Raw genomic sequence first — 26396 nt, forward strand, 5'->3', positions numbered from 1 at the left:
GGCTTGGGCTTGGGCGCCGGTATAAAACCGGCATAGCTGAGCAGCAAACTGTTTGCTCACACTTACTCTCGACCCCCGAGGCTGATACCGGGTGGCTGCATCTTGCTCTTAGCAATATTTTAATATTGAACACATTTTCCCTCTGTGTCCGTCCCCACCTACCACTCTAGCGCTATTTTACTTGGTTCACTCGTTTTTCATAGTGTAGTGTAGAATTGTCTGTAATAGTTGTGCCTGCTCTCCAAGCAGTTTTATTGTATTTACTTGCTCCCTAGTGGGGCGAGGACGATCTTGAGGAGGTCCCCGGGTCTCGAACTCGCGTTTTCGTGGCGGCCATTTTGGCTTGGGCGCCGGTATAAAAGCATACGGCCATGCCTCCGCGCAGCGGACGCGTTCAGCGGACGCGCCGCATCAGCGCCGGAGTCGAGCCAGAGTCCAGCCCGTCTGCACCCGTCAGCGCTAAGGAGGCGCGGGAGACGGGATACTCTGTGCAATCGATGACACACCCAACCCCCCATACAGGTTTGTCCAGGGAGTTCTTGCTCTCCCACAATGCACCTCACACACTATGTCGCAACCTTTTAATCCCAGATAAATGGTATGGACCAGTTTGCTGTGGTCAATGTAAAATTATGTTTACCCCAGAGCCTCTTGGGGGAACATCCTTATATCCTCCTGTCCTACGGGGAGGACTGATCAATGCACGATCGCTCTCCAAGAATGCTCAGAAAATTCAAGAATTGATTGTGGAATCCAACCTAGATTGGCTTCTCATTACTGAAACCTGGTTAAAACCATGGTGCAACCCTGACCTAGCTATAGCCCTCCCACCAAACTTCCTTATCCAGCGTCTGGATAGACCCGAACAACGTGGAGGAGGCTTGGCCATAATCCATCATAAAGCCCTGAAATGTTCCACTCAGGAACTGCCAGACATTAAAGAAGCAGAAGCACTTGCCTTCTCCCTGAGCGTCCACGACACGTTCACTTTTTCTGGGGTTCTTATTTATCGGCCACCTGGTCCTCCTACTAAATTTCTGGAATCTGTGGGAGATGTACTGAGTGACCTAGCCCTCAGATCCTCCCACTTTACTGTTCTGGGTGATCTAAATCTGCATCTAGAATCTCCCAATGAACCAGGTGTGAGATGTTTCCTGGACCTCATTGATGTACTTGGTCTCTCCCTCCTGAACCACGAACCCACACACTTAGCAGGACATCTTTTGGACTGTGTCTGTTCTAACTCCTCCAGACTGATAGTAAAGACTCCCACCCCCCAGATCTGGTCTGATCACTTTTTCATCCCCTTTCATATTACACCTCTAACAAATCGGAAAGGAACGATAACACAAAATAACAAACGTCCCAAGGACAATCATGTCCCTAACTGGAGAGAACTGCATACCAGACCTGAGGTGGCAGGGAAATTAGCTTGCAGCACTCCAACTCTCACAGGTTACACCTCCACTGACAATCAGAACTTTGGCAAGTGGATAGCCAGTGCAGGGGCACTATTGGGATCAGTCGGCAAAAAGAACCCTAACTCCACTAAAACCAAAAAAAGTGCCCCATGGTTCACATTGGCCCTGAAACTTGAACTCGGAGCAGTCAGAGCTCTGGAACGGAAGTGGCGTAGGAATTATGATGCCACCGCCCGCAACGCTTACCGAGTGGCTAGGAGGAACTACCACTCAGGAATAAAGTCAGCTAAGAAAGCTCACTTTCTTCAGGCCATTTCCATCGCAGGCCAAGGACAAAAAGAGATCTTTAGGGTAGTTCAAAAATTCATGAATCCTTCAGCTCTTTCGCAGGAGATCCCTCCCTCTCAAGATCTCTGTCATGCGATATCTGACTATTTCGATAAAAAGATCTCCGATATAGTGAACACTTTTCCACCAATACCCACTACTCAGCTGTTAGCTGTACAAACTGAAGAGAAATGGACTAACGCCCGTCTGGAGAAATTTGCAGCTATCCCCCTTGAAGACACTCACAAAGCCATTATGGCCATCAAATCCGGATCCCCCTTCGACCCATGTCCCCCTTCTGTGCTCCACACCTTAGTAGAGGTGGTCAATCCCATCATTAACAGCATCATCAACACCTCCTTGGCCACAGGAGATATACCTAGCGATTGGAAGCTGGCAGCGGTTAAGCCTTTACAGAAGAAGGCACTGGCTGACCCTACCACCCTCTCCAATCTGCGTCCTATCTCCCTGCTCCCAGTGCTGTTCAAACTGGCGGAAAAATTCGCCAACATTCAACTAACGAACTTCCTGGAGGGGAATAACATTCTACACCCCAACCAGTCAGGGTTTCGATCATATCACTCTACTGAGTCAGCCCTACTGTTCACAGCAGAGACCCTAAGAGCAGCCATGGACCAGGGAAAAGAGGCCGTCCTAATCCTACTTGACCTGTCGGCAGCCTTCGATACGGTTTCACACCATATCTTAGTGAACCGGCTGGCTGCCGCAGGGGTAGGGGGACAAGCCCTGGTATGGCTTAGGAATTTCCTCAGCAACAGACGTCAGGTCACTGTGCTGGGCCCTTTCCAGTCGGAAGCAAAGGTCGTCAGCTCTGGGGTACCACAGGGCTCTAGTTTAAGCCCTGTACTTTTTAATCTGTACATGGTCCCACTTATGGAACTGATCGCATCTTTTAAGATCAGTACAATTTCTTATGCTGACGACACCCAGCTAATCCTGGTGCTGGACAGGGACAGGCCAGGCGCTGAAGAAAATCTAAAGGAATGCCTAACAGCGACATTCAACTGGATGACTAACAACCATTTGAAATGTAATGCCGGGAAGACAGAGATCATGCCGTTTGGGAAACACAATCTGTTCTCCCCAAAGAGGTGTTGGCCTGCTGAAGCAGAAGCACCTCCCAACACCATCACATCAGCTCGGAACTTGGGTATCAAGTTCGACGACCAACTGTCTTTTAAAAATCAAGCAGTAACTATAGCTGGGACCTGCTTTCAGATTATAAAGGCACTGAGGAAATTCTTCGATCTCCTCCCGCTGCCAGCCAGAAAATCGGTGGCTGTGGCTTTAATTAACTCCAGGTTGGACTACTGCAACGGCCTGTATGCTGGAGCTAACAAATCAGTCCTGCACCGATTGCAGATGGTCCAACACGCCGCTGCGCGCCTAGTACTACGCTGGCCACGTAGATCCTCAGCCTCAGCGGCCCTGAAGGCGCTACATTGGCTGCCTATTAGTAAAAGGATCTTATTTAAGATACTTGTCATCACGTTCAGGGCGTTCCAACAGCAAGGACCTAAATACCTCTGCAACGGGTTTAAGAAATATCACCCCACCCGCTGTCTGAGATCTGCTAGCCAGAACTTGCTTACTATCCCTCGCTTTAAGCTGACTACAAGAGGTGGCAGATCCCTCTTCTTTCTGGGCGCTAAGGCCTGGAATCAGTTACCACCCTCCCTAAGAGCATTATCCCAGGAGACCCACTTCAGGAAAGCATTAAAAACTTGGGTCTTTTCTTTAACCGATGTCGCCTGCAGAGCCTTGATCTAGTAGTGTGATGCAATAGGTCACTCATCATCTTGCCCCCTACCCGTCCATCTGGGTTGGTTAAGCGCCAAGATACTCCCTGGAGTGATAGGAGCGCTATAGAAATGTGCTTTACATTACATTACATTACAAGTAACTTGTTCTTCAGGCTTATCCTCTGAGCAACGGATCTGGGATATTCGGTTTATGAGTCCGATCTTTCAGCCCCTATTTCGGGTTTCGGTCAGAATGACCCTGAGGCTACCAGGCCTCATGCATCCTGCTGGTGGACTGTGCAGGTGGCATATGCATGCTCTGCAGTGGGAACTGAAGTTCCAGTGAGCACAGCATCAGGGGAATCTTTCTGATTGCATCTAGACTGCGGAGGGCACTGCACGCCAATAGTAGTGGTGGCTAACGAACCGGGATAGGGTCAACGGCAGATCCCTCTCCCTTCCCCAGCCAGAGTTCACTGTGGTGACAGATGCATCACTGCTGGGTTGGGGCGGCCATTCGGGAGAATCGGAGATCAGAGGCCTCTGGTCTCTGGCAGAGTGGGGGCTCCATATCAACCTTCGGGCGATTCGTCTTGCACTAAATGCTTTCTTTCCCTTTCTCCTGGGAAGAGTGGTGCAGGTTTTCACAGACAGCACCACCACCATGTGGTACTGCAACAAACAAGTTGGGGTGGGGTCGTGGACCCGTTGTCAAGAGGCTCTCTGCCTTTGAAAATGGCTGGAACATCAGGGCATATAGGTTCTCTGAACGCCAGGTCAGACTAACTTAGCCACAGGTGCATGATGGATCACGAGTGGCATCTTCACTCGGAGGTGGTGCAAGGTCTCTTTTAACAGTGGGGAGAGCCTTGGTTAGATCTATTCGCCACCGAAGAGAACGCACAATGTCAGCAGTTCTGCACGTTGGAATTTTCAATGAGGCACTCGCTCAACGACGCTTTTCATCACGAGTGGAGTTGCGGTCTATTGTATGCCTTTCCGCCTATACCACTTCTACCCAGAGTCTGAAGAATATCATGCGTGACTGGAGCCAAGTCATTCTTGTGGCTCGAACTGGGCTCGATGAGTTTGGTATCCTGAGCTACTCAGTATGAGTGTGGATCCCCTAATCAACTGCCTCTTCAGGAGGATCTTCTGTCGCAGCAGCAGGGGACGGTCCTCCACCCGAACCTGTCCAGTCTCCACCTCCATGTGTGGAGATTGAGTGGCGACAGTTGATTCCATTTGACTTGCCTTCTGAAGTCTGTGATATCATTCTGGCAGCCAGGCGTCCCTCCACTAAATTGGTATATGCCTGCAGGTGGACCAAATTTGTGGAATGGTGCACAGCAAAGGCTGTGTATCACCTTTCTGCCCCTCTTTCAGAAGTCTTTTTGTTCCTTCTCTCTTTGGCCCGCCAGGAAAGAAGACTTCTTTCCTGGTTGCTATCACCTCCGCTAGGCTCGTGAGTTAGCTCCAGGCTCTTTTCTGTAAACCTCCTTTTCAGTCTGTTCAACCGGACAAAGTTGTGCTCTGCACTCGTCATTCCTTCTTGCCAAAGGTTGTTATTCCCTTCCACATTGGGCAAAATATCACCTTGCCCACTTTCTTTCCGCCTCCGCAACCTTCCAGGGAGGAAGAGAGGCTCCACCGTCTGGACCCAAAAAGTGCGCTCTCATTTTACCTCAATCACACACAACAGTTCCCGGTGGATAACCAGCTCTTTGCTGGCTACGTAGTCGCCAAGAAAGGCCGGGGTGTACACAAAGGGACTATCTCCCGCTGGGTTGTCCTGTGTATAAAAGCCTGGTATTTCTGGCTAAAAAGGAACCTCCGGTGGGGCTGCGCGCCCATTCTACCAGAACGACAGCGGCTGCTACTGCATTGGGAAGTGGTGTCCCCCTGCAAGACATCTGTCAGGCAGCTACATTGGCCTCACTGTACACTTTTACTAAGCATTACTGCCTGGACAGGCAAGTCCAGAGAGATGGCTTCTTTGGCCGTTCTGTTCTCTGTGACTTTCTGTTGTGATCTTGGTTCGCAGACCCACCACCGGGGTTGGTATTGCTGGGGTATCTATTCTAAGGTAAGGAATCGATCACCAACGTGTCTCTTTCAGATGCACAAGTTACTTACCTTCGATAACAATATATCTGTAAGAGACATTAATTAGTGATAGATTCCTTACTGCCCCACCCATCCTCCCCGTTCTGCAAACAGATTTTTAGGGTTAAGATCATCCCTTTCAGGGCCCTACTTTCAATGCACCAGTGGGCAGTATCTGGCATGGCTCTGCGTTCCTGGTGCAAAAAGTCGTGTACAGAATTTACGTTGGCACTCGAGGGTGGCGTCTAAGTAGTTGCCGCGTCGTCATCCCTGCGATCATGACGCCTACGACGGACACTGAGCCGCATGACGCCACCTTCCGACACGCAGGGGTACTGCTGCCAAAAACTTTCTGGATCCAGTCTGACGCCTGGGGTAATTCTAAGGTAAGGAATCTATCACTAGCCAATGTCTTTCACAGATATATCGTTACCGACGTTAAAAAAACTTGTGCTTTAGGTCTTGTATTTTTAATTGTTATTTAAGATTATATACATATAGCATATTGTATTTTATCCATATCTTGAAATGATGTTTTATTTTGTACTAACCTGCACCTTTATAGTTCTGTATTGAGCTGAATAAAGTTATACTTGACTAGTCAGATAAAATTCCTACTATAGTGGTTTTGGATATCAGCATCTGTCTGTCATAAGAAAGTATTTTGCTTTCATTTATCTGCGGGTTATGCTTTTCTGTACAATATCAATGGATAATGATCATTCTGATTCCGTCAGTCGTCCAGTATGAGCAGTAGGTGAGGTGTGCTGTACTGTGGGAGTATCTGAAAAGAAGGTTAATGAGCTCTTTTTCAGCTCTCCACTAAAATATTGTTGCATTTAATGTGGGCCTTCAAGTATCTTTTTAGGGGGCATTCGTGTTGTAAAGGGAAATGCAGAACAACGAGACTGAAACAACTCATTTTATATCTCGAACTGCTCATATTTCATGTTGTAACAGTTTGGTTATGTCTTCCTTTTTTGCTAGGCTTGTACTTTGGCTCGAAGGAATGCAGATGTCTTCTTGAAGTACCTGCACCGAAATAGTGTGAATATGCCGGGAATGGTAACACACATCAAAGCCCCTGAACAACAAGTAAAAAGTAAGTGTGCCAAACCGCATATCTTCTCAATAACTGCCAATATGCATGACAAAGTGGGACACCAGATTATGGGCATAGTGTTGGTTTAAGTCAGGAGACCTGTGGCACCATGGTTTGAGCTGCTTCTCATTGGTAAAAATGGGGCTGTTGCCCAATGTGTCTATTTCTGAAAGAGATGTGTGCGTTTATGGAAAAAAAAATCCAGGAGGTAAAAACCTTTCTCTCTAGACTGGTATGAATGGAAAATAAGGTTAGTGGGCACTTTTGTAATCTGTCTAAATACAGTGTTTAGCAAAGTAGCTCGAAGCTTGAGACAACTTAAAAAAAACTTTTTCTCACAAGGTATGAAGCATTACTTAAGAGCTGTGTTCACAATGGATAAGTGAGGAATGGATATACCACATTTAATTTAAACGTGTGCATAATATCTGGCACATGGTAAATAGATAAGAGGACTGTTCGATTACGTCATTTTGTCCATTTATGTGGTCACCAACCTGTGAGGAAAGTGAAGATGGAAAAGGATATCACTGTTCTGATAGAGACTTCTAGCTGCATATTTCTCACTTTTTAAATAGTCCAGGTGTCAGACTAAATACGGAATCTTTTCAGCAGTACCTCTGTGCGTTGGAGGGTGGCACCATATGGCTCTGCACTGATGCTCTACCGCTTAGAAAACTAAATGCGAGCCTATATAGGCGCCACTCACATGCCCTTGCAATCATTCCTTTCTTGCCACTTCTCTAGGCTGGACCATTTTTCGTGCCTCTCTGAGACCTTGCCTCGAGAAACGTGTTCATTGTGCAAGGAATATCACATCCAAAACCGACAGGTTTTTATTTTAATTTTTTTAGTTTCTTATTTATAAAGTTTTATTTTTTCCCAAATAGATACAGCACCGTAATAAACGTACATATGTTACTCGAGGATCAAACTATCAATAAAAATACAATACAAATTCATGAAATCCAATACATTTTTAAATATCGATAGAGCTGTAATTCATCCTTGTGAAAAAAATCTAAAGTCTTTTTTAAATTTTACACATCAATAATAACTAAATTACATCAAGATCTGTTATCATTCACAGCTTCCGTCCATCTGTAAACAAGTTCCCAAATGCGCCTGCCAAGTTTTTTCCCTCTCTTGCCCTTTCTCTCATAAATCCCTTTCTCCAAATTATATATAGCTAGCAGTTTGGCAAGTCATTGCTGAAAGGCTGGGGCTGATTGATCGTGCCAAACAGAGGCGATGATAATACGTAAGACAGCCATAGCAAGAAACAGAAAATAATAAAAAAAGTTTTGCCTTCCCTTCATTTGAATCCCCAAAAGCATTAAAGCTGGATCTAATGACGTTTGTATGTCCAGTGTTTGAACCATACATTTTTCTATCGCTTCTATTAAATTTGCCAACTGGGGGCAGGTCGGAAACACGTGGATTAGGTCAGCTTCAGAGCCATCACACCGAGGACCGAGGATTCCTTCCAGTCCACCCAACTGCTCTATACTTGCAGGCTTATGGTACAGAGAGAAGATCGTTTTAAAATGCTGAGCCTGTAGTCCGAACAATCTCAAGGGGTGGAGGGGGAGGGGAATAGGTAAGGCAGCCCCCCACTCACACAGTATTCAAACAATTAGAGCCTCACCTAAATGCAACTGCATCCCTATAAAAGACCAACAAGATAGGGACTATTTGTCATTAATACTCCCCGGAATATGTCCAATAACATAAGTCCTTAGGTCAGGATGCGTACTTCTTCAATATATAAAATCACACAGGACCACATACAGTTCACCCAGAAAAAGGTGTGAGAAATAGAGAGAGTACCTCACGGTAGAACAACCTGAGGGGGTTCCCGGTTAACAATTGCCGGTATACCCACTTCTCATCATTGGCCACTCTCTCTATGTGAAAAGACAAACGTGCACTAGAAAGAATAATAGTGCGGACGTGAGAATAGTGGTAGAAAACACAAATAGTGACAAACTTATCAACACTGACACCCACTTGTAATGTACAGAAACATATAAATAGACCCCTAACCAAACACAAAAAGATAATTGTGTAGCAGGGCTTTGCTTGCTTTACCGTTTTATTCTGACGCAACAAACCCCACTTGTTTAAAAATGGTTACTTGTATACATGGTGATTTATGGCCTCAAGCCGACATGTTTCATCGCTCCACGTTTTAGCGATTTCATCAGGGCATAGGAGGGGTTATCTATTCTCAGTCTTTTCAGACAAATGTGGACCTGTGTGAAGGAATAAAACAAAGGGACGCTCAAAGCGCCGTTCATGTCCCCCCCATAGGGGGCACAACCGATGCAGCATATATTGACACACAGTTATGGCATATTTACCTTGAGAGCGCAACGTCAGCACGTACCAGCACCACTCATTAGGACACCATGCCAAATATTCACGTGTCCCAAATGTGACTGGAAAACGTCGCAGCCACCTGTACATGTTTAAAAACAGATTAAGCGTCAGATGGAACTTCATGAGCTAGAACGCTAATGACAAGTTGGTAGGAAGTAGTGGGAGAAAACTATACTGTCCCCATTCCCCAGCGTTATGAAGCACTGCGCTCGTTATTAAATGACTCCAAAAAACATTTCATTTGAATCCAGCATCATTCTCCTGATTGCAACGATCCAACTGCAGACACAAGTGGCAGGGGTTATGCTGTTAACTAGGTCCCCCAATCTAACATATACGGCTATTGCTCATTCTTAAAACATACAAGGCTCTCGATCGTGTATCGGTCCCATTTAAAATTCGGACTCGCATTTGCTGTCCATCTGAATCAATCAGAGTTGGTTCAAACAAACCCTGAAACACACATGCGTCATCCGTAAAAATACTGGTGCAGGAATATTTGAGTACTATTAGAGCAAAGAAACTCACCACTCGCCTGGTACAACATTTCAATACGTCGGGACATGATCCTAAGGATCTCAAGTGGACCGTCTTAGAAAAAGTGGTGGGCGAAACTCACAACCTGGAGAATATTTTGGCAAGAAAAGAAGCTAAATGGATATTCCTGGAGAAGATGGAAAGTCTTTTTAAGCGAATCAACCATGCCCATTTTAAAAATTTGGAAACACCACAAACTATGGGGGAGGAAGTGTCAGTTAATAAAATGTGTAGTGCCACCATGTGCTGGCGAGTTCCCAATTGTCTGCAAAGAGGTTTGAGCCAGCGTCTTCTTGGGTGGGAATAGTCGGGGCACTCAAAAAGGAAATGTGCCACCGTTTCGGGCCTAGTGGAACAGAGGGCACAATGGGGTCATACCTGCGCAGGCATGTTCCATCTAGAGAGCAGGTCTCCTAAGGGTAAGGTACCCACTCTGAATTTGATGTAAAGTGCCCGATCTACTGGTATTGTAATCAAGTCCAGATAGAGCTCGAAGGCAACCACGTCTTTGATTTTCAAATAAGCTGCGGTGGAGTTGCAGTGATGTGGATTGCCGATGAGCTGGGCAGAGACCCACTCCCAATATAGTTTTTTTAGGGTTGCCTTCGGTGGGGCAGATTTTGTAATCCAACAGGACCCCAAACCCAGTTCCCTCAAAAGGTTTTTGATGTCCCTTAGCCACTTGATTTTATGCCAACCATCCATTCCCATCACCTCTGACAGCCCATCCGCATAAGTTTTCAGTTCGGGGACCCTCCACAGGCGTGTCCATAAAAGAAGGGGCCGGAGGCGAGCCTGGTCCTTGATCGGTTTGTATCCCGCATCCAAAAGCACCGGGACTGTTGGGGTACTCAGAGGGATAGCCAGAAGATCCTTCAAAGATTTGTTCTCTGCCTTGGATAGGGCCTCCGAGTTTCCAAGGCCCCATAACTCAGCCCCGTATAGTGATGCCGTGACAGCTCTGGCTTTGTAAATGTCAATTACTGGAGCTACACATTGCTTAGATGAGTTGCAATACTCCCTTAACAGAGCTCCCCCCACCCTTTTGTGGCTAAGGGTCATTTTATTGATGTGGGGTGACCAGCTCATGGCATCGCTCATGCGAATTCCCAAATAGTCAAATTCGGAGACTCTCTCGAGAGGAACAGAGTTCAGGACTGGAGGACGACCAAGTTTCCGTGGAGGGTGCATGATCAAGTATTTCGTTTTGTCCACATTGATGACCAGCCCTCTTTTTGAGCAAAAGTCCTGAAAACGGTTCAAAAGCTTCTGTAGACCCTGGGGAGTCTTGGAAATGAGGAGGGTGTCGCCGGCAAACAACAGGGTTGGAATCCTCACGCCCCCCAACGAGGGTGCATCTGCTGGTTCGTCAAGCAGGTGCTCTACCACACCATTTACGTACAAGGAGAATAGTGTGGGAGCTAATACGCATCCCTGTCGGACGCCCCTGTGGACCGGGATCCTATCGGTCTTTTCCCCATTCTGGCCCCATCGCACCTGTGCGTAGTTGTTGTTATGTAATTTGATAAGGAGCAACAGAATGTAGGGGGGCAGCCCAAGACCCTGCAAAACCCTCCAAAGTTCCTCCCTAGGAACCAGGTCAAAGGCAATCTTTAAGTCAATAAAGGCCAAATAGAGACTGCCTTTGCCCAGCTCCACAACCTTCCAATGTAGAAGCATCAGTCTGAACACTTGCTCGATAGTTCCCGTACCGGAACGAAAGCCTACCTGAAAGTCAGACAATATGTGGTTTTCGTCCACCCAATGAAGAATCCTCCCCAGGATCGCCTTTCCCGCCACCTTCTGGGTTGAGTCTATGAGGCTTATCGGCCTGTAGTTCCCTGGTTGATCCCGACAGCCCTTTTTAAAGATTGGAACAACCTCTGCCCCTTTCCAAGACTCAGGGACAGGACCTCCCTCTAGGATGGCGTTCAGGAGAGCAGAAACCAATTTGCCCCATTCACTCGGGTAGGCTCGAAGTAGATCCCCAGGAAGCCCATCACGGCCAGCAGCTTTCAGGGGTACCAAGGATTTAATAACCTTTGTAACCTCCCATATCGTAAAGGGGTTGGTGGCTCTATCCAATGAGAATGGGGGAAGGGAAAATGGCTCGTTAAGAGGCCCTTCTACTGCTGAGTATAGTGCCCTGAAGTAGTTAAACCACGTCTGGGCTGGAATCGTACAAGTCCTCAGAGTGTCATCAGGACGATTCCTACAGCCCACCAAGTTCCAAAATCCCTTAGCGTCCTTCCCTCGACTAGCGGCCAAAAGATCCCGCCAAAAGTTATCCTCCCACTCTTTTTTTGCGGTTTTCATGCAATGGGAATGAAACTTCCTGGCCTCCCTAGTCCTTATTTGGGACTTAGATTTCACAGCTTCAATAAGCAGTGTCTTAGAATCCCTACATTTGTGGTTGAACCAACCCTGTCTTTTCCCTGGATGTGACTTAGCCCCAGTGTGTCTGGTTTGGACAATAAACAAGTTACTTATTGCCAGGGTCAGATCACAGAATGAGCCAGTCACCTCCGCTGGCCCTCCCTCAGGGGAATCCAGATTGTCTAGGACTGTGGCTAGGAGCTGCGTTAAGATGGTCACCTTCTCAGCCGAGAGTGTGAGCTTAGCCCACTTCAGCCGTCTGCCACAGTTCGAGACAACTGATTCACCGGGAACAGTGGTGCGTAAAAACGGACCCCCCTATGCCCTCCAGCCACCAGGGAGTCAAGGCAAGGGAGAGCAGATTGTGATCGCTCTCGACGGACGATATAATTTCCATATCTCTCACCGCGCTCCATAGGTGGACGTCAAGCAGAATATAATCAATTCTTGACGTGTGGTTAGGCCTATTAAACGTATGGGCTCCCGCTTTGTCAGATCTTGTCCTACCGTTAAGGGCCCTCAGGTCGAACTCCATAGTGAGGGAATTAATCTGGAGTGCCACTTCCGTCCATCTCTTAATTGGAGTTTGCTCTAGAGCCGGTATCCCCCTCCTTTGGTCTTCTTCCTCCTGTTCAAGGGTGACTTCCGAGCCAAGGGGCTCGAAGGTTGAGTTAAAGTCCCCCGCGACCAGGGTACATAATTTGTAAGGGGACAACCTAAGCAAGCTCTCTAAGAGAGTTATAGTGGACGATTGTCTACCTCCCTTTGTGCCCCGGACATAGATGTTGTAGATGTTTAGAATGACACAACCCCTGGAATTTTTTAGGGTAATATTGAGGAGATCGGGACAGTTAGTTTGGTGCTCCTCTACCCTTCAATTAAGGGAAGGAGCCACCCAAATAAGGAGGCCTCCCGAGGGACGTCCCCTGCCTGATTCCGGGTAGACAGCAGGTATAAAGTGGGATGAGTAACTTGCCTTGTGGGTGGGCTCCCTACTCCATGTCTCCTGGAACATGCAAATAGAATATTCCTCCACAAGGGCATTCCAGTCGGGCAAAGCCAACTTCCTATCTAGTCCAGCCACATTCCAGCTGAAAACCCTAAGAGGTGAGTCCGTTACAGCTGCAGCACTACTGGACGCGACCGTGCCGACCGCGTCTGCCTCGACCGGAATAGGAGGGCCGCTATTGTCTCCATTAATGTCCCGCCCCTCACCTGGTTCCCGTCTAACCATAGGGGCTACGTGCTTTCCTATAGGGGAGGATGGACTAATCAACGTTCGGGAGAGATGGAGAGCCCCACCAGATGTAAGATCCCCCCGAGCCTCCCCGAAGGAATCAGCAAGTCAATACCCCGTAGGACCCCATCTCGACCAGGGCCATACTGCATGCGGCTGGGACTGAGGTATCACGGGGTACCGTTGGCTACCAGTGTTATTTTGGCAGGTATCTACAAGGGATGGGCCAGGGTAGTTCGTAACTGGCCGCGGGTAGAAGTATGATAGGTCCACCACATCAATGCCTGATCCACCCGCAACCTGATTGAAATTGCAGATTGCATGGGCAACTCTAGTGTCTTGGAAGTTAACTACCACGCAATCGCCTTCAAATGATTCTTGCCCTGTCCTACCCAACCTACCCTACACACTCCAAGAATTAACCCATCCACACCCCTGGGTAGAGGTTTGTTGGCTTTTAGCCAGTGCATGGTTTTGTTCTTTAGGGCCTGGTGGGTTTCCAACTGGGCATCCTTCAGAATGGGGACATTAATAAGGACAGCAACATAAGGGTGACACTCAGGGGGGAGATTTGCTGGCAGACATTTTGGGGCCGCCTTCTGCGGTATAACCGCTGAGGAAGCAGCTCCCAAATGGCTCGTTGCTGATTTTGCCTTTGCAACTGGGCCAACTCCCCTAGCATCAACTGTTGGCTGAGCCGGTCGTTTTGGCTTAGGTTGGGCCCCACCCACTTGCAGCTTCATTTGGCCTGGTTTAGTTTTTGCATTTTTTGGTAACTGGGGGGTGCTACAAGTAACCATTTTTAAACAAGTGGGGTTTGCTGCGTCAGAATAAAACGGTAAAGCAAGCAAAGCCCTGCTACACAATTATCTTTTTGTGTTTGGTTAGGGGTCTATTGATATGTTTCTGTACATTACAAGTGGGTGTCAGTGTTGATAAGTTTGTCACTATTTGTGTTTTTTACCACTATTCTCACGTCCGCACTATTATTCTTTCTAGTGCACGTTTGTCTTTTCACATAGAGAGAGTGGCCAATGATGAGAAGTGGGTATACCAGCAATTGTTAACCGGGAACCCCCTCAGGTTGTTCTACCGTGAGGTACTCTCTATATTTCTCACACCTTTTTCTGGGTGACCTGTATGTGGTCCTGTGTGATTTTATATATTGAAAAAGTACGCATCCTGACCTAAGGACTTATGTTATTGGATATATTCGGGGAGTATTAATGACAAATAGTCCCTATCTTGTTGGTCTTTTATAGGGATGCAGTTGCATTTAGGTGAGGCTCTAATTGTTTGAGCCTGTAGTCCCCCTGAACGAAAGATAGTCTGAACCAGTTCTAGCGAATCAGAAAAACAATCCTGATCTATGCCTTGCTTATCATCCCACTTTTTCCCATATTTAGACAAGTCATCCGGTTTAAGTAATTGCAATTCGGCATACATTATCTTAATAGTGCAATTCTCTCCTGCTCTTATCGCATCTATGATTATAACTTTCTGGAAACGCATGCCCCCCCTTCCCTTTTCCCTTTGAAAAAGCTCTGTAACTGTAGGTATTTAAAAATAATTATTATATTAACGCCATAATCATATTGGATATCACTGAACCCCCGAATCCCATTAGGACCTATTAGATCTCCTAACACCCGCAGCCCCTTCCCCTCCCATTCCAACATTAATGTATCAGAAAAAAATTAAGGGAGCATTGGATTTCTGTATAGCTGTGCGCAAAAATTAAATCCACCAAGGCCAATTTTCTTTTAAAATGCGGCCCATATCTTATATGCGGCCATCAAAGTCTTAAGTCTCGTTTTTTATAATAGTTTGATTTGCTAAATTTCAGAAAACAATTGATCGCTCCCTCTCCTAATAGTTGTTCATATACATCAGGAGATCTTGAATTATTCCAAGGGACGCCGACAGGCCTCCAGAATAGGCCAGATATATATTGTAGAGCCAAAGCCCAATAATGCATCTTGAAATCTGGGACTGCCCAACCTCCCCTCTCCCTAGGCAATGGTATATATCTTATAGCCTGTCTGGTTTTTCCATGAGCCCAAATAAACTTATTCACCATATGCATAAACCATTGCTTCACAAACTCTAACGGTATGGCCCTAAAGAGATAGCGTATCTTAGGGAGGAAAACCATCTTTACCACATTGGTGCGACCTGCCAATGACATATGCAGATTATGCAATCTATCAAAATCTTTTTTAGCTTTCCCTATAATTAGTTCAATATTTCTTTCTACTAGCTTCCCCAAATCTGGGGTTATATCAATACCCAAATGGACGGCTGAATCCACCACCCGTAAATCTTCTAGTTTATTCCACTTATATTTGACTATCAACGTTTTCTGGCTAATTAATGGGTACCAGGATATCAATCCAAAAGCGTGGGCCTCTTCTTATTTTATTTATTTATTTATTTATTTATTTATTTATTTATTTATGTGTTTTATAGAGCGCAAACTTGACCCGTTAGGGTATCAGAACGCTTTACAGGAAAACGTAGCTATGTACAGAATAGGCATAGCATAATCCAGTTACGGATCAAATGAGAAAGGGCAAGATGCAGGAGATAGGGCACGTATTTACAGATTAAATATCCAATACTCAAGACGAGATAACATATTTACAGATTACGTTAACAATGTTCGCAACAAGGGCCAAAGTTTCTGATGGGGTGAGCTAGATAATCCGTAGGGAGGCAATAGATGGCCATAGATCAGGGCCGTAGTGGTGGTAGAGGCAAAGTTTAAACAATAAATTTACCCATAAGGAATGTTTTGGCATCCTTTTTGAAGCGAGTCAGAGAGGAGATTCTTGTGATGCCCGGTGGGAGTGAGTTCTATATTCTTGGAGCAGCCCCGGAGAAAGCCCGGTTGTAAGGTTGTTTTTCTGAAAGTGTGCATGTTGGAGCAGGAGGTCTCTGGCAGATCGGGAGTTTCTGATTCCTCTGGAAATCACAGGTTTCTGCCTCAGATATGCAGGGGAGTTAGAATATAAGGCTTTGTGCGTTATGCATGCTACTTTGAGCTGTATTCTTGCCTCCAGAGGAAGACAGTTGAGAGTTTTTAAGTGCGGGAAAATATGGTTGTATTTTCTTTTGCCGGTGGGTAGTCTGGCGGCCGCAGTGAGACATGCTTTTAGAGGTGCCAGGTAGATCTTGGGTAGACCCATAGAGGGCAGAACAGCCATATTCCAGTCTAGAGATGACAAGTGCTTGGACTGCCATTTTTAGGTCGGGAGCATAGAGGAAGGGTTTCAATTTCCTAAGGTAGCTCAGGCGGAATCTGGCTGATTTGGCTATTGAATTGATGTGATCCCGCATGTTCAGGTTGCTGTTGAGGGGGATTCCCAGGGATTTGGCCTAATCCACGATGGTCGGTGGGCAATTCAAGGCTGTGATAGCCTTAATCCATGATTGAATCTCAAGGTTGGTATTGGGCAGGGCGATCAGGAGAAATTCAGTTTTCTTGCGTTGAGTTTGAGTTGATAGGATGCAAGCCATTTGGACAGTGAGTATCAAGGCTTTGTTCAGGGAGAGGATCTCTATCAGAGATGAGGTTTTGATGTAGATCTGAGTGTCATCAGCGTACATATGATAGGAGATAGTAGCAGTGCGTAGTACTTCGGTAAGCGGTTCCAGGTAAAGATTGAAGAGGTTGGGGGACAGTGTTGATAGGTTGCAAGGAATCTCTGGGACCGGTTTTGGATGAAGGACCTGAACCATTATAGAACAGTGCCATCCAAACCCATCCTGAATTTGGGGCGTTCAAGAAGTTTTTCACGGTTGACCGTGTTGAAGACCGAGGATAGGTCCAGGAGGATTAGGAGACAGGTTTTGCCTTGGTCAAGGGCTTGGAGAGCATCATCAACGATGTGGAGCATAATGGTTTCGGTGCTGTGCCCTGGTCTAAATCCGGATTGGAAGTCATCGAGCAGGTGGAAGTTGTTGATGTGAGTGAAGCGCTGTTGCTGGGTGTTTGTCTCCCGATGTTCCTACGTTGCCAGGCATATTTGCACTCTTTACTGCTGTATTGCACTATAAAAATATTACTTTGCTTTTAATTCAATTCCATTTACATTGTTTTTATGCTGTGATTGTGTGCTTTTTAAAAACCTAGTACCGAGTCTCTGCTCTCGCCGCTCCTTTCCTCCGGTGGTGTCCGTCTGTCAGAGCGGGCCCACCGAGCTTCCGGGTTAGCGCTCTATGCTAATTAACTTGAAGAGTTTTAAATTTCACTCTGGCGCGAACGCACAGCGCTCGTGCGCAGCGGCGGCGCGCCAAAGGCAAGCCGTCTGCGCCCGTCAGCGTCCCGAAGGCGTCAGACGCAGGAAATGCTGCTGGAGCGCTCGTAAATACTGTTATTGTTAGAAATGGGATTTCTGGTTGGATGAGGCTTGCGCCCAAGCCAGGCAGAAACCACCACTCTAGTCAGGGCAAGGGAGTTACACGCCAAGATAACCCCTGCTCACCCTCTAGGTAGCGTGGCAAGAGCAGTCAAGACTTATCCCGGAGGCATTGTAAGTTAAGCATTTGCGCACGCACCCACCAGCAACAACATCCCGGGGCCCCCACAAAAGGAACTCCACACAGGTTATATAAAAAAAAGCCTTTGTATTATCAAAACACATCAGAATCAGAATCACAGGATGTACATTGTGCCAACTGGCACAGGCAATATTTACAAGGGATTATGTACACCTGACAGGGACACATGGACCACTGTCTGGATCAGCAATTGGTAAGGAAATAGTACAATAGATAAATTTGTAAAAGTAAGATAGGCCATAAAACGTACAACCAGTAAACCCTGATAATCACTACACTTGCAACAGTCTGCGTCATGAAATCCATCATACACAGTATCTCATCAGTCTAACTACATTAGACCCTCACCACCTAAGTAAAACCAACACTAGGGGCGTAAATCGCACAGGGAAGTACAATCTCCCTAACATTAACCTAAACAGGTAAAACAACCTCCTATGCAGAAATCATATCTAGAGGCATCAAACACAGGGTGCGCAAAACATTCTACACAAAGTACATTTCCTAACACCCAGCTGCCCACTACTTGCTGGGCAGCTGAGGAAGGGAACAGGGCCTAAACGCTGCAGCTGGCAATAAGTGCTGCGCAGCTGTGGAAGGCCAAGGTAGGGGCGAAGGAGTGCAACTCACTCCTGAGTCAAAAGACATGTCCCTAGAAAGAAAACCTAAACGGTGCAGCTGCCCATTACTTGCTGGGCAGCTGTGGATCAAAACTGCGACATGGGTTCTCACTAGCCCTCAGGAACAACAATGTGCCAAAACGTGGGAGCCCTCTAGGCTCTAGGGCAATACTGTGCAGAACGGTGGAGCCCTCTAGGCTCTAGAACTCACTGTGGCCCTCAGGGGCAAGAACATGGACCCCTCTGGCCCTCGGGACCCCCACTGGGGTCTTCTACATCAGCATGCCGTCGCTGGAGCCACGCATGGCTCGATCAACTAATGGGGGCGGTGGAGCCACCTGGGCTCCGTGAACAAATTGGGCCTGTTTGGAGCCACACCGGGCTCGTAAAGAGAGCATGCCCCACTGTGGGAGCGGCCCACTGAGCACCCGGGGCCGCTCTCGACTCGGTGCCCACCCTGGCACCACTTCCTTCGTCTCCCCCCCCGAGCCCTACTCACCGGCTCCGTCGGCGGAAGTTCTCTCCCACGGTGGCCGTAGCGCTTTGCGGGGCTCTCTCTCATCATGGGAGCCCCGCCTTCACAATGCGCCCTCTTCACCCGGTCCCCCATCTTGGGACCGGGACTTAGTGTGTGGAGCCTTCATGGCTCCGGGGCAACCCTCCTTCCGGGGCTCCCCCAATCAGAGCGCGGCAGCAGGCGGGACTTCCTGGAAGCAAGCGGAAGTCCCACCCCGCTCCAGGCACCCAGCCGCCTGACTTTTGGTTTTCGTCCGAAACGTGCCGTGGCGGTGATTTTGGACATGAGTCCCTTGCTCACTGCACCATCAGGATTCAAGCAAGCCGGGCCGACGACGGCTGAAATGCCAGAAACCGGTCCCCGGAAGCTTGTCTCCTTTCTGGTGAAGAAATGGCTTGGTAGTTAAGTCTGCCCTGTTCCCATGATGCACTGGGCCAGGGACAGACTGATTTGCATATAGCCAGGTTCTGAGCTGGGATGGTGCAGTGAGCTAAATAACGGTGATGGATCAAGCCCTGATCTTTGGACTGGGTAAGAGTGGTTTGCTTAATTCAGACACTCTGTTCATCACCACCCCCTTTTCTGAATCGTGGCGGTGATTTTGGCATCAGAAAACGAGGGGTGGGCACCCGCTAAGGCTCCTAAAAACGGGGTGGCACCCGTAAATAATTAAATAAGCGGGGTGGGCACCCGCAGGGCCCGCAAAAGGGCAGGAGCGTTTCCCCTGAGGGAACACGACAATGCTCTGCCCATAAACGCAAAAATAGGGGCACAACAACTACAAAATCCCCCAATGAAGGATCCCCCAGAGCAAAGGGTCCCAGTAGTCTTGGGCATCCGGAGGGGCAATGCAGGGCCCTGGGGCCAGCACACAGGGCACTCCAGCAAGGAGGCAGCCCCCATGGCGGTCCCTCTTGGGCCCCACCAGCAGCAAGCCCCATCCTGTTAGGATCCAGCAAGAACTCCAGGCATCCAGGGGCTGGGCAGGGCCCAGGGAGGCAAGCCTTCCCCTGGGCCCCAGCAGCAGCACGCCCCTGGTAGATTGAAGTCAGGAAACAAGAACATTTTACATGAGGTCACAGCCTCTTTTTATACACACATTTCCTTTGTCTAAAGGGGAAGGGGCGAACCAGATGCAACTGGTTCTGGAGCACTTTGTTTTGCTCAGCCCCTCTGCCTATTCACAGGGTGGGTCAGGGGCATCAGACACACCACAGGGGGTGGAGCCAGCATTTTAGAGGGAAGGCCCAGCCCTATTCAGGTCCCAGGTGCACTCCTCCCTGCCATCAACATGCAGATCTCTCCATTCACAACCGGGGCAGACCCATCCTGACTCCTGGAGCCAGGCACACCAGCCAGCTCCAGACAATCACAAGCCATACAGTCAAATCACCTTCACTGCACAGACAGGCCAACTTCTAGAAGTGGCACTTCCACACTAGACACAATAAATCCGTGCACATCATCGCGCAGCATTTAATCACACGAGTCCGCACATACCAAACTCAACCCTGCACTCCCCACACATCAGGAACTATCATGGACACACATATCCCCCATGCATTCCTATGGGAGGGCAGGCCAATCTCACACATGCACTCAGAGAGTGCATGCACTTTACACTGCGCCACAGTGCTAAAGTGCGCAAAGACCAGAAATCACTATACTTATCTCAGAGTTCAATGTAAAAAGTTAAGGGGTGAACCTGCCAGAAGGGCCAAGTCCAACAGTTATCCAACAGGTTTTCACTTCAGAGAAGCTCAAGGAACTGCTCAGGTGGGTGAGCTGCTGTTCTCCTCCCCCACCCCCAGCAGGGTTTCCAATGTCACGCTCTGCCCCCATTGTGGCTGGGCTCAGATGTTCCCCTCAGTACCTACCAATAATTCTCTAAACCCACCTGTACTAGTACTATCCAAGCCCAAGAGGGCTGAGGCAGATGGTAAACTGCTTTACTTGCTTCTTAACATGAGATCCATGAGCAAACATGCCCTCAACATACATGAATTATTGGAAGAGGTTGGTCCTGACTTTTTGTTTTTAACAGAGACGTGGCTCTGCGACTCCGCGAATCCTTCAATTGCCACAGCTATCCCTGAGGGTTACCAATTAGTTAGGAAAGACCGTTTGGGTGGTAAGGGTGGAGGTATAGCTATCCTATGTGCTCCCCCTATGGAAGATATTGCAGATGCAGAAACTTTGGGGTTTCATTTGGTGCTATCTTCCCATCAATCTATGGCCGGCATACTTGTATATGGACCACCGGGCTCCCCAGGTGCGTTTCATGAAGCTATCAGTAATTCCACTGTCTCTTTTACGTTAAAACATAAACACTGCTTGATATTAAGGGATTTCAATGTCCATATGGATAAAATCAACAACCCAGATGTTATAAGTCTAATGGATGCTCTGAATATTTTTAATCTGACCCCCTATTTTCAAGCTCCAACCCACGAAAAGGGCCACATTCTCGATCAGGTCTTTTCCACAAGGGACTTAGATGGTTCCCCCCTCGCCCTCTGGTATGGTCAGACCACTCTCTGCTGGAGTTTAGAGTCCAACGAGAAATTGCACCCTTCAACATCCAGGGCAAGTCCTGTATGGGTAGCTTTAGACCGTACCCCCGTATCACTCCTGAAGCTGTGCTGGGGGCTTTTGAGTCCCACCCACTTTCTCTGAGTGGAACTGTAGAAGAGGATATGACTGCTTTGGATAGCTGGCTACGGCTCCGTGCGGCAGAACTGGCACCTTTCTATTCCCGCCCGGCTCACTCTTCCAGTGTCTCTGCCCCTTGGTTCACTCCCGCTCTGAAAGCAAGTAGGAGTGCTTGCAAAAAACTTGAGAGAGCATGGTGGAAGAAGTTTGAGTTAAGAGAGAAAAGGGCATATAAACTGGCACTCAAGTCCCATCACAAACTTATTCTAAAGGAGAAAAAATCCTTCTTCTCGTCGAGAATAGATGCAGTGGGAAATACCAATAAAGAGCTTTTCAAAATAGTAAAGGAATTCACTTCCCCCAAGGCAATAACCAGGACCTTCTCCCCCTCTGCACCTTGGGTGGATCCGATGGCCATTTTTTTTGCTGAGAAGATCAGGGAAATTCAGGACACCTTTTCTACCTCGGATGGGGTAAATAATATAGACCGGGACTCCCCACATCCTCCCTCTTGTCTCGCTGCTCCTCGCCTTACAGAGTTCCCCCCTATGTCGCTGGCCACCTCATTAAGCATTCTGAAAAATCGGAAATCAGGTGCCCCATCTGATCCTTGCCCTGCGTCTATTCTGGCAGCTAAAGCTATGCCTATAAATTCCTATGTGAATCAGGTATTGAACTCCTCTTTGCAGCAGGGGTGTGTTCCCTGTAAGTGGAAAGAAGCACATATACTCCCCCTTTTGAAAAAATCTAACATGGATCCCGAGACGCCTGCTAACTATCGGCCCATATCTCTTTTACCTGCCTTCTCCAAACTATTGGAAAAATATGTCCATTCAATTTCCTCTTCCTTTTTAGAGACAAACAAATGTTCTGCACCAGAGTTAAGGAGCGTTCCGCCGAAACTTTAGCACCGAAATGGCACTCCTGGAAATTTCAGAGTCCATTAAGGCCGTTTTGGATAGAGGCGGAAAGGCTATGTTGATATTGCTGGATCTCTCTGCAGCCATTGATACCGTCCCTCATAGCCGACTCCTACTGAGACTCCGGGAGTCTGGCTTTGGAGGGAAGGTACTCAATTGGTTTGCCTCTTTTCTGTCAGGGCGCAAACAGATTGTCTGGGCCCCCCCTTTTTCGGCCCTCATTCCCCCTCTGGAGGTGGGGGTTCCTCAGGACTCAATTGTCAGCCCTACTTTATTCAATTTGTACATGTCTCCCCTCGCGAGCCTAGTCAAGTCACATGGGGCTAAAATAGTATCGTATGCCGACGATACTCAACTTCCCTTCACATGCGACAAAGACTCTGAGTTTGAGGGAGAAGCTATTAAGACCTGTCTTTCGGCAGTGTTTTCTCGGTTTCAACAAAATTAAATTAAATGCAACTCCAACAAGTCTGAAATCATTTTCTTCGGTGGTCCACCAAACAACTTGTGGCAGAGTTGGTGGCCTCTGGATATGCACCCTCCGGCCAACGCGGTTTTATCCGTAAAAAATCTAGGCGTAAAATTGGACAACTCTTTGAGTATGAAGCTACAGGTCCAGGCTGTAGCCGGCCAGTGTTTTGGATTCCTGAAAATGCTCAAACAATTCCTGCCTTTACTTCAGATCCCACACAGGAAAACTGTGGTCCAGGCCCTCATTGGCTCCGTGCTGGATTATGTAAATATACTATATCTTGGTCTCCCAGAATACCTGCTCACCCGCCTTCAGGTGGTGCAAAATGCGGCGGCCAGGGCTATTTTTTTACTTGGCCCGAGGACCCGGATGTTGGAACATCTGAGCTCTCTTCACTGGCTGCCGATCTGCAAGCGGATTCAGTTGAAGGCCCTTGTTCTGGCTTTTAAGACTTTGCATGGCTTGGGGGCCCCTTATCTAAGGAAGAGAGTTCAATTCTATTACCCTTGCCGCTCTCTTCGCTCAGCCTTATTGGCGCTACTGTGCACTCCGGCGGTCAAGCACTCCCGAATAGGAGGATGCTCTTTTCAGTTCCAAGTGGCTAAGCTATGGAACAATTTACCACCTGCTCTGAGACTCTTACGGGATCTGCTTCCCTTCCGGAAGGCTCTCAAGACATGGTTATTTAAGCAATAACTGAGCCCTTTGCTTTTCCTTTTTTCATTTCCCCTGTTTGGTTAGTTTTCACTCACCTAGCGCTGGGACACTCAGTAGAGTAGCTGTGCGCTCTATAAAACCCCATTAACATAACATAACATGTGTTGACTTAGCTGCGGCTGCACACATTTCTCCATCACTTTGGCTAAGAGGGGGATGTTGGAGATGGGTCTGAAGTTGTATGGGGAGGCTGGATCCAGCAACAGCTTTTTCAGAATGGGGACTACTTGGCCGGCTTTTAGAGAGTCTGGCATTGATCCCTGCCTGAGAGAGGCGTTAATTATTGTAGTCCAGCTAGGAATAATAGACTGGGCGATGGCAGCTAGGCAGTTGGAAGGAAGCGGGTCATTAAAATGGTTATTAGGGTTTAGGGAAGATAGGATTTTGGACACTGAAAGTCAGTCCAGTGAGCATAGTTTTTGGGTGAAGCCTGTGGGGGGGGGCGACGTGGCTGGAGGAGGAGGGTCGAGAGGTGTTTGAGGGTATGTGATGGAGTTGAGTTTGTTTCCAAGGGCTGAGATTGTGTCAGCAAAGAAGGAGGACAAATCCTCTGAGGATATAAGAGACTTGGGGGTTTCTTTTGAAGTTTTGGCCAAATCATTTGATTGGTGATTGACCAGTTCGAAGAGCTTGTGGGGTCTGTTCTTGGCCTTCTCTAGTGAAGTTCGGAAGAATTCTTTTTTAGACTTGAGTATGTTCCTGTTGTAGGCATTTCTAGCCTGGCGGAGAAGTTTTAGATGTGCGGCAGAGGGGTGCTGCCTCCAGGATCTTTCCGCTTGTCGGAGGACTCTCCTCTCGTTGTTAAGGGATCCCGTGAATCAGGGGTTTCTGTCTTTGATTTGGGTTCTATTCAGCTTTAGTGGGGCTAGATTATCCAGGATGGTCGAAAGAATCGCAGAGTAGTGATCGTTGAAACCGCTGACTGTTGTGATATGCGAGGGGGGAGGTCGGATTTGCAGCGAGCCTAGAGTTCCCTGCGGTTCAGGTTCTTAGTGTCTATGATCCAGCGTTTAGGAATCACCGGTTGCGTTGCCCTTGTCTTGTGGGTGCCAGGTAGGATGAAGGTGATGGCGTGGTGTTCAGACCAGTCACATGGGTCTATAGAGATAAGCTTGACTGTTGATTCTTTGGAGATAATCCAGTCAAGAGTGGCCCCTTTTGAGTGAGTTGGTAGTGAGCAGGCTTGGGTCAGGGCTTGATCAGCCAGGAGCTCCTTGATGGCGTTGACATGTGAATCCTTTGGATCGTTCCAGTGCAAGTTAAAGTCACCAAGGAAAATATTCTTTGCATTATATAAACTCTTAGCTGTGATGATTTCCATGAGGTGGTCGGTGAAGAAGTCATTAATGCCTGGGGGGTGACAAAAGACGTGCAGGTTGTACACTAGGGTAGAGTTGCTGTGAATAGCAAGGGCGAGGTATTCGCAGGATTTAGTGGGGTCCGCCAGAAGTTCTGTGACCAGAAAGTTAGAGCGGTAGATGCAGGTGAGGCTTCCTCCTTTCTTGTTAGATTGTCTGTCTAGTCTTGCGATGTTGTTGTTAGGGGGGACTAGGAGGTCTAGGTATGGAGATGAGGATTCGTTGAGCCAAAATTCCGTACGGATCGCTAAGTCGAAATTTTTGAAAAGGATGAGATCAGCAATATCCGCGGTGAGCTTAGCTGCCGACAGGCAATAAATTAACAGACCAGATAGAGAGGATTTGGAAGGAGGTTTGGGAGTCTGGGCAGACAGGTGATCAGGCGCTATATTACTCTTGACCACCTTGAGATTACCCTCTTCTTCTATTGCAATCATTGTATCTTGGGGGTTAGGAATGACCACAGCAACATTGTCAGCGTAGGCCAATATTTTTGTCTCCAACCCATGGTAACACATTGGTCATATACTAATGGTGGCGTCCAGCTTCCTTATCAGGGGCTTAATGTATAAAGCGAAGAGGAGAGGGGAGCAGGGGCACCCCTGCCTTGTGCCTCGCTTAATAATCACCAGCGCCGTATATCCCCCATTAAGTCTGAGCCGGACCTTCGGTACTTTATATACAGCCTGAATTGCCTGGATATAGTTACTCCCAGTCCCAAACCTTTTCATAACATCCCAGAGATAGTCCCAGGAGACCCTATTGAACTCTTTTTCAGCGTCCATGAGTATTAAAGCCATAGGATCCCCTGAGACTTCCGCTACATCAAATAGGGTTATAACTCCTCAGGTATGTTATGTAGTACCCCTCCTGGGGATAAAGCCATGCTGGCTGGGGTGAACTATTTTCCCAATTATTTGATTTAGACGGGTCGCCAAGGCTTTTGAGTAGATTTTAGCATTGCTATTCATCAGCGTTATTGGCCTATATGATCCTGGTTCCCTATGTGGCTTACCCTTCTTTAAAAACACGACTATATATGCCGCAACCCATCACTCTGGGATTGAACAGCCTTGCTGAGCTTGGCCAATTATGTCCGCCAGATCAGGTCTTATGACTTCAAGGAATGGTTTATAAAACTCTAAGGGAATTTGATCCGGTCCGGCAGCTTTCCCAGACGGGAGGCTCCCTAATGCACCATATATCTCGTCCTGGGTAGAGCTATGTCATGTGCCTCCCTGTCTTCGGGATCAATTCTTTGCATCGATATTCCCTGCAAATATTCTTGGTTTAGTCTCTGTTCCCTTCGTTGTTCATCCCTGTAAA

At 47.7% G+C, this 26396-nt stretch overlaps 1 protein-coding gene across 1 annotated transcript in view; it reads left to right on the forward strand.

The window, feature by feature from the left end:
* The window catches only part of TRIO (trio Rho guanine nucleotide exchange factor), a 5246815-nt gene that overhangs the window by 2380753 nt on the left and 2839666 nt on the right, over window positions 1-26396 (forward strand). Inside the window, exon 19 of the mRNA XM_086965300.1 lies at window positions 6605-6719. Coding sequence (XP_086821426.1) covers window positions 6605-6719 — 115 coding nt within the window. The remainder of the gene's footprint in view (window positions 1-6604; window positions 6720-26396) is intronic.

Source organism: Lissotriton vulgaris, chromosome 4_1 (assembly GCF_964263255.1).
Source record: "Lissotriton vulgaris chromosome 4_1, aLisVul1.2, whole genome shotgun sequence".
Taxonomy (NCBI): Eukaryota; Metazoa; Chordata; class Amphibia; order Caudata; family Salamandridae; genus Lissotriton; species Lissotriton vulgaris.